This window comes from Capra hircus, chromosome 19 (genome assembly GCF_001704415.2).
Source record: "Capra hircus breed San Clemente chromosome 19, ASM170441v1, whole genome shotgun sequence".
Classification (NCBI taxonomy): Eukaryota; Metazoa; Chordata; class Mammalia; order Artiodactyla; family Bovidae; genus Capra; species Capra hircus.
Window position 1 is genome coordinate 28,124,571 of NC_030826.1, and position 12,184 is coordinate 28,136,754.

The 12,184-nt window shown below is 46.5% G+C and overlaps 1 protein-coding gene across 3 annotated transcripts in view; it reads right to left on the reverse strand.

The window, feature by feature from the left end:
• The window catches only part of PIK3R5 (phosphoinositide-3-kinase regulatory subunit 5), a 74,204-nt gene that overhangs the window by 26,085 nt on the left and 35,935 nt on the right, over window positions 1-12,184 (reverse strand). For all 3 annotated transcript variants that reach the window (XM_018064644.1, XM_018064642.1, XM_018064643.1), the window contains exon 2: window positions 1,274-1,389. In XM_018064644.1, the coding sequence (XP_017920133.1) occupies window positions 1,274-1,376 (103 nt within the window). In that variant the 5' untranslated portion in view covers window positions 1,377-1,389. The remainder of the gene's footprint in view (window positions 1-1,273; window positions 1,390-12,184) is intronic.

Sequence of the window (12,184 nt, forward strand, 5' to 3'; positions counted from 1 at the left end):
GCACCAAAGAATTGATGCTTTTGGATTGCGGTGCTGGAGAAGACTCTTGAGAGTCCCTTAGACAACAAGGAGATCAAACCAGTCAATCCTAAAGGAGATCAATCCTGAATATTCATTGGAAGGACTGATGCTGATGCTCCAATACTTTGGCCACCTGATGCAAAGAGCCAACTCACTGGAAAAGATCCTGATGCTGGGAAAGACTGAAGGCAAGAGGAGAAGGGGGTCAGCAGAGGATGAGATGGTTAGATAGCATGACTGACTCAACAGACATGAGTTTCAGCAAGCTCCAGGAGATAGTGAAAGACAGGAAAGCCTGGTGTGCTGCAGTCCATGGGGTTGCGAAGAGTAGGACACAACTGAGCAACTGAACAACAAAAACTGTACCTATAAGTTGGCAGGCTTTTCATACATCACCTCCATTGGGAAGGTGGTTCCTGCTATTATTATTCTCATTTTACAGGCAAGGAAGTTGAGCCCTGAGAGGCTGAGGGACTTGTACAAGTCCCTACAGCCCATGAGAGCCAGCTGTAAGTCGGATCTGCTGAACGCCAAAGGCCAAGGAAAGCTTCTCTGAGAAGGTGACGTGTGAGCTGAGACTTGAATGAGAAGGAGCCAGATCTGCAGAGTTCTGAGGGAAAAACACCAGGCAGCAAGTGCAAAGGTCCTGAGGTAGGAAGGAACCAGGTGTATTCAAGGTACACGGATGTCTATCTCATAGGGTAGTTAGGGAGGCAAGTGAGATAGGGAAAACCTTTAAGAGCATAAGGAGATATTAGAGGTAGGCACCAGCCTTGGAGACACAACTGCCCTAGTCTATAGATACCCCCGTTTCTCTGTCCTGGGGATCACGTGACATGGAGAACTCCTACTTTCTGAAGGTCTGTCAAGATTCTCCATTGTTTTATGGGCAAGAGAAGGATGAGACTCTGGAGAGAACTAGAAATCAGGTAAAATGGGAGAATTCTGGGAAGGGCTGTTCATGGAGTCTTAGCTGCTCTTTTGAAATTAGCAGCTGAGTGTCTAAGCAGACCTTAGGGAGGTAGGCTTCGAGCACCCGAAGAGGATGAAGAAGACACCATGGGGGAGAGGAGAAACGGCAGCCCCCTGACCCAGGGCAACTCTCCGTCAGGTGCCCTGCTGCCGAGCACCTGCCTAGGTGAGGTCCGAGTCACGCAGACAGGGTTGGAACCGGAATCTGCCGGCCCGGGCCTGGCCCAGCGTTCCCTGCAGCCCCTCAATGCGCCTCCTCCCCTGCTCCCTGGGAACCTACCTGACCAGGAGGTGGAGCGGCGGCTGAGGCTGAGCCCATGCAAGCAGCGCTCCAGGGCGTGCTGGATGCGGTCCTCCGTGCATGTCGTGGCCCCTTGCTGCATCCTGAGTCATCGCCTGCGGGGGTGACAGACGCTGGTCAGTCTGGAGACCCTCAGGCTCAAGGAGCACATGGCCAAGCAGGGCAGCCAGTGGAGACAGCGGGCACTCCCAGCCCTGTGCCGTCAGTCGGCTGCCTCCGGGGCTGGACCGCCCCTGGCCGTGCTGCTCAGAGAGGCAAGACAGGGCACTCAGGCCACCCGACAGCACAGGCTAGGGAAGTGAGGGGTCGGGGGAGGAGGGGAGTGGAGATGTGTGGGCCCCACAGGCAGGGGTGAGTGTCTCCAAGAGCCCGGGAGTGCCCGGGACATGGCCAGCCCCATTGCTGGGCAGGAGGACCTCAAAGGAAAAACCAGCATCACTTGGGGGACTTTCTTCTGAATTTCCAGGCTTGAGTCCCCCAGCCTCCAGGGACGGGCAGGAAGGGAGCCTGTTCCTGATGACCACATCGCTGAGATCCCCCTCAGTGTGTCAGGGGCCTCCCGCCTTCACAGGCGCCCCACGCCCACCACACCATACCCTCTGCTCAGGTGCCCAGGCCCTTGGCACCCAGTCCATTCCTGCCCTCACCTCCACTTTGGCTGTTTTTCTTTGCTTTCTTTGAGGCTTAGCAAAGTTACCAGTTATTCAAAGACCTTCCTTGGCTTAGTCTTTCAGAGAACCACTTCCTCTTTCCTGCTGACGAGGGACAGGGGTACTGAGCTCAGGCTGGAGGGCTGCTGAGGAGGAGATCTAAGAAGGGGTTTTAGCAACAGATGCGCAATGGTGCCAAGGGCCACATTCTGAAAGCCTGCAGCAGGGCCAGCTTCACGTTGAAGCATGGGCTCCTGGGCCCCCAGGGAAGCTGTGACAGGTCACCGTGTCAAGGAATAAGCCTGGTGTTTGGCATCAACAGACTTGGACTCAAATCTCCACTCTAGTATTTCCTAGCCATGCACTAGGCAATGTCTTTCACTTCTCTGTATTTCTGTTTACTTAGCTGTAAAATGGGTATGACAAGGTATTAAGCCTCCAGGGCTGTTGGGGATATTCAGTACTAGGGTGGATGCACTGAGCAAGCTTTCAAGACAGGAAAGCTTTCCTGCTACAGTCTTTTCCGTGATCCCTCTTTCCTAGGGAATTTCCCTGCATTCACCCTGTCCAGGCTGACTCCACAATTGGCCAGTCAGGCCAGGTCACAGAGGGAAGCCGAGGAAGCAGTTGTCCAGCTCTGTGGAACAGGGGATGGACCCGGAAACCACAAGCAGAAGCACAGAGCTCAGAGCTGAGCCATGCAAATGACATGCAAAGACACAGGACATCCTGGCCTGGACCCTGTGGTCAGCTCACAGAAGCCCAGCAGGCAAACCCTCCCACTTCCCTAGCTGGGAAGGAACAAGACACCGAGGGAAACAGAAGCCCTTTGTGAGCGGCTCAGCATCACCTCACTTCAGTGATGTCCCTGGGATGGCATGGGGGTGGGCCTCCCAGGAAGCAGTGCGCGTGCGTTCTTTCCTCCAGGGATTTACTAACCCCCAGGCACTAAGAGTGGCCCCGCTCTAGGGGTAAAGAATTCACCTGCCAATGCGGGAGACGCAAGAGACGCGGGTTCAATCTAGGATACTAGGATGAAAAGCTGGACTGGAGCTATTTTGTGGATTCTTCACTTGGAGGGCCTCCAGCCTGGTGAGGGAAACATAGCAGTAAGAGGCTGAAGACTGGACACTTTGGGGGGAAGCCAGAGGGAGTGTGGGCACTCTGTAGCACAGAGAGGTTAAACAACTTCCCTAAGGTCACACAGCTAGGGGTGGCAACCCAGACAGTCTGGCTCTGACTGCTCCTTGGCCCAGTCAGATACAGTTGCTGGGAGAAAAATAAAATTTTTTGTTAACTACCGCAGCGAGTGTACTCAGTTAACTAACATGATCTTGCTTTAGGAGACCTCCATTCCCACCACACGTGTCTATATTAGCTGCCCACTGCAGGCCTGCCTCCTCCAGGAAGAGGACCAGGGCCCCCAGAAGCAACAACCTCAGCTGGACCAAGTGATGACCACGATGGCTCAAGGGGACCAGGTGTTCTCAAGCTCAGAGCGAAGGCAGAACCTGCTGTGTTCCCGTTCCCTTCGCTCAGTCATGTCTGACTCTTTGTGACTCCATGGACTGTCGCCTGCCAGGCTCCTCCGTCTATGGGATTCTCCAGGCAAAAATACTGGAGTGGGTTGCCATTTCCTCCTCCAGGGGATCTTCCCTATCTGGGATCAAACCTGTGTCTCCTGCATTGGCAGGTGGATTCTTTATCACTGAGCCATCCCGGTGAACTAAGTTTAAAGATCCCTCCGTCCAATTCCTGCTGCAACAGACAATCTGGCTGTGTCAGGAGGCAGGAATGAGTGCCCTCCAGTGTCCCAGCATATCTGACGCAGAGGCAGGACGCAAATGCACATCCTCAGCCGACATCATGTCTGCCGCCACCCCATCCTCAGAGAAGTGTCCTGGGCTGCTGACAGTGGATGCACGGACGCCGAAGGCTGCTCCCCACCACCCCGTCCAGTGCCACGGGGCCAGGCTTCTTCCCGTCTCTGGGCCCCGAGCAACTTTCCCATCTCCAGGCCTCCATGTCTTCGGCTGCTCGTTCGGAGACAATCAAGACCTTATCCTCGGGGCACTGGGCAGTCTCCCTGGTACCCTGAGGCCATCTCGAGCTTGACCCAGCTCTTCACAGAGGCAGGACCTCCTTGAGGTGCTGGGTCCTGGGAGCTGAGGTATGGGAGGGATGGGAGCCTGGCAGGGGATCCTGGCAGCCCCGGGGGGTTAGCCCAGCACACTGCGGTTCGCAGCCCAGCCCTCTGGCATGCTTACTTCTGTGATGAGTCAGTCATCAGCCGCCTTTGGTGACTTGTCAGCAGAACTCCAGTGGCTTTCGGGTGGAGATGAAAGGGGAAGAGGGGGTACCTCTCCCTCCCTAGGATGATGACTTTTCTCAAAGGCTTGGTGGGCAAGGCCTGGCTTCCCCTGGCATCCCCCTCCCAACCCCCCAGCCCCCAGCCCTGCCGCCTTACTACCAGGAGGTCAAGTTGTGAAATTCCAGCTGCTGCCAGGAATGGGAATTGCCCCCCCTCTTTCACCCTCAATGGGGTAGTGTTGAAACACTCAACAACAGGGCCTGCCTCCACCTCCGAGTTCCTCTTCTGAGACAGTAAGGATGAGTCCTCACTGTGGACCTGAGCAGGACAGTGAGGCCAGTGAGGCCAGTGAGGCCTGTTGGCTCAAGGGTGTGGGGAGCGGGCGCTGGAGGGCAGAAGGAGACCACCTCTTCTCATGATGACATGACCCCACCATGCAAGACAGGAGGCACCTCCCCTCATGGGCAGGGTCGGCCTGGTTTCCTGATGCAGCCCGCGCCACATGCGGCCAGGAAGAAAGGTTCTTTTCTCGAGGGATTTAGTGGAAAACGGCAGAATTGTGGAGTCTACATCTCCTACAGAGGGAAGTATGGGCCTCCAGGCTCTGGCAACACTCCACACTGCTTCCTTTGTATTCTGGAATATTCCAGGCCTGTGTTTTGAAGACTTAGCCCCATAGGTGGACATATGAGAAACACCAAGGCCTGTGGTGCTGAGCTGACCCCACTGCTTTGGTCCTGGGCCACCCCTCCCTCTCCCTCTTCCTACGGTCCTCTGAGGCTTCATCTCCCTTCTGTGCCACCAGTCTCCTCCTTATGTCTCTTTGTAAGGCAGAATCTCTTCTTTGAACTAATCTGTAAAAATTTCACTTCCAATACAGGAAGGATATACCAGAAACCAAGGAGACTGGGGTGAGATGGAAGGGGTAAGGGAATGGGATGGGGAGTATGGAGGAGTAGCTCTTCTCTGAGGACACCTTCATATATGGCTTCAACTCTTGGAACCATCGCAATATTTTACATATCCCAAATGAAATAAATAGAGGATTTCCCTGCTGGTCCAGTGGCTAAGACTCTGTGCTCCCAGTGCGGGGGGCCCAGGTCTGACCCTGGGTCAGGGAACTAGATCCCACATGCTGCAACTAAGACTCTGTGCAGCCAAATACATAAATAAATTAAAACAATTTTTTTAAATGAAATAAGTCAACCAGGATCTGGGGAGGTGCGGGGGGAAAAAGTAGGAACCAAACAACAAATTACCTTAACTGTACTAGTAAATGATTAGTAGAACCACACTGTAAGGAATGGGGAATACAGAAACTAACCTCAGTAACTGGAAAACAGTACTTCCACTGCATACTGTAAGGCTAAAGACAAAAAGAACCATATATGAACACTGTGTTCTGGTTACTAAACTTGCTTCTTACAGAAATGTGGGTTATAAATCCTGAAACTCCTTCATGTGTATGTTGGGTGTGTGCATGTTCAGTCATGTTTGACTCTGAATGACCCCACGGACTGTAGCCCACCTCCTACTACTGTAGCCCACTGCTTTGTCCATGGAATTTCCCAAGCAACAATACGGGGATGGGTTGCTGTTTCCTTCTCCAGGGGACATGCCCGATCCAGGGATCAAACCTGTGTCTCTTGCATTCCTGCATTGCAGGTGGATTCTTTACCACTAGCACCTGTACGCTAGGACCGAACAAATTAGCAAACAGATCACAGATAATCAGAGCCAGTTTCTTACTGTTAGAGAAAGAAGTTACAGATAAGGAAAGGGGTAAGTCTAGAATGAACCACCTTCTGGTGTAGGACTGGAATTGGAGAAATCACTATCAACTCATGGGTTTTAATGTCTACTCAGGTAGACACGTATCTGTTCAGTTGCTCAGTCGTGTCTGACTCTTTGTGACCCCATGGACTTCAGCATGCCGAGCTTCTCTGTCTTTCACCATCTCCCAGAGCTTGCTCAAACTCATGTCCATTGAGTCAGTGATGCCATCCAACCATCTTGTCCTCTGTCATCCCTTTCTCCTCCTGCCCTCAATCTTTCCCAGCATCTTGGTCTTTTCCAATGAGTTGGCTCTTCACATCAGGTGGCCAAAGTATTGAAGCAACAACAACAGATGGATACAAATAGAAGTGAAAACACCATTTGTGTGGACTATGAATTAATATGTGTACCTATATTTTCTAGCTCTGTCTGTTGAGAGAGCCTAGAAACAATGACTTCCCAGTAATGATAAGCACCTCCAGCACCCAGACCTTGGTTTCTAAATATCATTTTCCAATCAAAGGAACCAAGGCTTCTTAAACAAACAGCTGATTTTAGGATTGGGGCAGGAAATACAGAAGATAAATCTGGAGGCTTGGTACATCTTGTAGAACCAGAAAATAAGCCAATATTTAGAAAAAGATGTGTGCATGCTCAGTCGTGTCTGACTCTTTGTGACGCCATGGACTGCAGCCCACCAGGCTCCTCTCTCCACGGGATTCTCTAGGCAAGAATACTGGAGTGGGTTGCCATTTCCCCCTCCAAGGGATCTTCCTGACCCAGGGATGGAACTTGCATCTCCTGTGGCTCCTGCATTGGCAGACAGATTCTTTACCACTGAGCCACTGATGGGGAATGTTAAAAGGCATAGGAGCCAACTTAAAGGAGCTTCCAATGGTCAAAGTCAGGATAGTCCGAACAACTGAATAATCAAAGTGTTGGATAATAATTCACAGGATGAAATAAATACCCATGAGTCTACACTAATGTCATAAAGTAAAAAAAAAAAAAATCAATAAAGAGAAGAGAGAAAGTACAGGTCTTCTTCACAAAAAAAGAATTCCAGTTAATAAATGTGACAGGAATGAGAGAAATACAAAATGACTGTTAGACCAACACCACAGTTCTATTACAGGCAAGATCCACCAACAGATGCTAAAATCTGTGAGTGAAAATCTGAGCGAAAACAGGATATGTACAGAGTCTTTTGAGTATTTTCCCCAATAAACTGATCAATTACGAGAAAAAACACTGTCACAGAGGAGAAATCCAGCCCTGCTTTAACTTCAGGACTAAATTTAATATCACCAATAATAACACACCGCAACATCATGTATCTTCCCATATCCTGATTCGAGTCACTAAGAGAGACACAGCATCACTTCTGTGGGATTCTTGCCAAAAATTCCCAACCACACAAACCAAATCATGAGTAACCATTCAAAACCAAACGTAGGGACTTCCCTGGCGGTCCAGTGGCCAAGGGTCTGCACTTCCAAGGCAAGGGGGCACAGGTTTGAGCCCTGATCGGGGTAGTAAGATCTCACATGCCTCATAGTGTGGCCAAAACAAACAAACAAAACCAAAGAACCGAATGCAGACAAATTCTATAAAATAATTCACCAAAGAGTCAAGGTCATAAAATATAAGGCAGGACTTAGTAACTGTCACAGACTGGAGGAGACTAAGGAGATGCAAGAGCTAAATGTGATGTGGGCTCCTGGACTCGATTCTGGAACTGAAAGGGGATGTTAGGGGACACTGGCTAGAATTCAAGGATTTGGATCATTATCATTTCCTGGTTTGGATAATTGCACCACGTCACATAAACTGCTAACATTGAGGGAAACTTGGTAAAGAGTATGTTGTTGCTGTTGTTGTTTATTTGATAAATTGTGTCCGACTCTTTATGACCCCATGGACTGTAGCCCGCCAGGCTACTCTGTCCATGAGATTTCCCAGGCAAGAATACTGGAGTGGGTTGCCATTTCCTTCTCCAGGGGACCTTCTTGACCCAGGGATCAAACCCACATCTCCTTGGCAGCAAGATTCTTTACCACTGAGCCATCTGGGAAGCCCTGGTGAAGGGTATACCTGGGTCTATACAATACTTTTTAATAGTTACATAGGCTTTACATACCCTTTGTATATCTTTCCATGTGGGTATCCAAAGCTTCACTGCCCTTCATGAACTTGATTAGATTTAATGAACAGTCACAGGTCCTAATTATTTGTGGGTGGACTAGTGCAGAACTGGCTGCCTCAAAATCCCCTAACCTCATGTTCCTAAACTGGAGTTGAGAATCTCTAGGGGTTTTAGAGGGTCTCTGAGGCCTTTCTGCAAGAATGCCTAAACCGTATTTTCATTTTGATGGCAATTAGGAAAAACTAGTATTTAATAGTTAATACAATGCTGAAGCTGAAGCTCCAATACTTTGGCCATCTGATGTGAAGAGCTAATTCATGGGAAAGACCCTGATGTTGGGAAAGACTGGGGCAGGAGGAAAGGGGGGTGGCAGAGGATGAGATAGTTAGTTAGCATCACCGACTCAGTTGGTGTGAATTTGAGCAAACTCTGGGAGATAGTGGAGAACAAAGAAGCCTGGCGTGCTGTAGTCTGTGGGGTCATAATGAGTCAGACACTACTTAGTGATTGAACAACAACAACATTAATATATTCTGGAATATCTTGATAACACTATGACCAAATGTTACCATAAAATGTTGATGCATTTGTTTCTATCATCAATTTGGTGTCCCCTAAAAGGACAGTGTTGTTAGTGTCTGGGAGAGCTCAAGGTTGTGCATAATGGGTTAATAAATGAAAAATATTTAGAACAGTGCCTGGTACATAATAAACATTCAATAAATGTGATCAATTAGCTATCAGGGTGCTTTCTCAGTATACACATTTCAACTCCAGGTGGCTTTGAGATCAGGCTAAGAAAACACTCCCTGGATGACTCTGATGTACAGTAACATTTCCTATTTTACAAATACACTCATACGCATCCCCACCACACAGATGCATCATACACTAGACCATGAGACTAGAAAGGCACCTTACAGACCATCTAGCGCAACTCTCCCATGCTACAGACAAGAAAATGGGGGCTCTGAGCCATGAAGGACATGCTCAGGTTAGAGAGTGGCAAATCTCGTATGATCCAGCAATCCCTCTCATGGGCATATATCCAGACCACACTATCACTGGTAAGGATGCATGCACCCGCTATGTTCATAGCAGAGCTGTTCACAATAGCCAAGACATGGAAGCAACCTAAATGTCCATCTACAGATGAATGGATACAGAAGATGTGGTTCATATATACAATGGGATACTGCTCAGTCATAAAAAAGAATGAGATCGTGCCATTTTCAGTAACATGGATGGAACTATAGATTATCATACCAAGTGAAGGAAGTCAGAAAGAGAAAGACAAATAAATGCCATATGGCATCTCACTGATGTGTGGACTGTAAACTATGACACATATGAACTTGTCAATGAAACAGAGACAGACTCACAGAAATAGACAATAGATTTGTGGTTGCCGAAGGAAAGTGGAGTAGGGGAGGGATGGATTGGAGTTTGGGATCAGTAATGCAAACTATCATATAGAGACTAGATGAACAAGAAGGTCCTACTGTATAGCACAGGGAACTACATTCAATATTCTGTGATAAGCCACAATGGAAAGGAATATGAAAAAGACTGTATATACATATAGTGTACATATATAACTGAATCATTCTGCTCTTCAGCAGAAATTAATACATTGTAAATCAACTATTCATCAATAAACGTTTTAAAGAAAGTGGTGAATCTATAACTAGAATTTGAGTCCAGAACCTCAGGACAGTCAGGCAACCCTCCGGATTGAGTGAGAATCAGACACTACTGTGCGGCAGTGAGTGACCTCTGCTCCTCTCGTCAAGGTTAATTTTAGAATTCTTTTTCAAATTTATTCCAGAGTTTTGGGGCTGTGTAGATATTCAACTACTTCATGGGTCAATTTTGCAAATTTAGATTTTCTGATGGTTTCATTCATCTTAGTCAGATTTTAAAATTTCTTAGCAAGGATCTAGAATTCCTATATACTTTTAAAAATTATTTTTGAGTATTGTGATTTTAGCGCCTCTCTTAATCTGAATGTTGTAATATTGTTTTCTCTTAAAATAGGGATGCAGATTTGTGTTAAAAATTTTCACACATCACAATTCCTGAAATAATTATTTTTTAAATTCATAGTAAACATAATAACTACGATAATTACAGTTTTTTTCCCTGAACAGTGGCTTTAAGTTTGGTTTATTTCACTGCTTGCTGTTTTGTTTTGTACCATGCCATCCCGATTTACGAGCTCTTTATTTTAATTCATCTGTTGCTCAGCCAGGGTATTTTGAGTAACTCCAGGAAGTGGGTGAAGAACTTTCTGAGGCTGTATGCATCATGTGTCATTCATGGAGGCTTACTATGAATTACAGCTTTGCCAATTGTAGAACTGGCATAATTTATACTTTTTCACCCTCAAATTGTTTATAGAAAGCCAAAATAATGAAATGAAAAATGGCTACCACAAATAAGAGAATCAGATAAGGTGGCTGGATACAAATTAAAGTAGAAGTTAATATCATTCAGACACACAAAAAACAAAAATGGTGTTGGAAAGAGACCCACATACACAGCAACGAAAAGAATAAAATAAGAGGAAATAAGCTTTTAAAATCTGCAGGTATTCAGTGAAGTAAAACTTTTGAGGAACACAAAGGAAGGTAAATAAACAGAAATGAATAACCTTTCGGTAGAAAGGAAAATTCAGTATCATAAAGAATTAATTCAAAATGAATCAGAGAATGAAACGTACAGGGTTTAAACTACAAAACTCAGAAGAAAAAAGGAGGAACACTTCATTACATTAGCTTTGTCAATAAGTTCTTGGAAAAGACACCAAAGCACAGGAAAGGGAAAAATAGATAAACTTGACTACATTAAAATTTAAAACTCTTGCATCAAAGGAAAAAATCAACAGAGTAAAAAGGCAGCCTACAGAGAGGGAGAGGATATTTGCAAATCATATGTCTAACAAGGAGGTGATATCCAAAATATACAAAGTCCTGCAACTCAACACAACAAAAAAAAACAATTAAAAATGGTCAAAGGTCTTGAATAAACATTTCTCCAAAGACACACTATTGGCCAATAAGCACATGAAAAGACGCTCAACATCCCTAATCATTAGGGAAATCCACATGAAAACCACAGTGAGGTACCACTGCACACCCATTAGCATGGCCATTATGAAAAACAAAAATAAGTGTGAGTGAGGATGTGGAGCAATTGGAACCCTTGTGCACTGCTGGTGGGAAAGTAAAATGGGGCGGCCACTATAGAAACCGGCATGCTGAGTTCTCACAAAATCGAAAATAGAATTATCACATGATCCAGCAATTCCACTTCTTGGCATATACCCCAAAGAACTGAAAGCAGAGACCAGAACATATTATTGTACACCCATGTCCACTGAAGCAGTATTCACAATAGGAAACGTAGAAGCCATCCGTGTGTCCACGGACAGAGGAATGGGTATCAGACGTGGTCAGCACATACAATGGGATAGTATTCAGCCTTAAAAAGGAAGGAAGCTCTGTCACGTGCTCCATCACGGATGAGTCTTGAGGACATCACGCCAAGTGAAACAAGCCAGTCACAAAAAAACAAACACTGTATGATTCCACTTCTATGAGTCTCTAGAGTAGTCAAATTTGTAGAGACAGAAAGTTCAATGGTGGTTTCCAGGTGTTCAGGGAAAGGGGCGGGGGTTATTTAATGGGTATAGAGTTTTAGTTTTACAAGATGAAAAGAGTTCTGAAGGTCAGTTGCACAGCAATGTGAAAAAACACTATGAAACCATACACTTAAAAATAGTTACAGTGGTAGAGTTAATGGCATAAGTATTTTACTGCAATTTTTAAAAGAGTGAGAAATAAAAGAAGAATTAATCAATATTTTTGTGATATTAGATAAATTAACCGACATCTTTGTGATATTAGATAGGAACGTCAATTGTCTATCAGTTTCAGCCTAGAGAACAGGAGAGAAGGAAAGAGGACAGACTGCCTACCACCGAGCGGCTGTTCCATGTCAGGTCC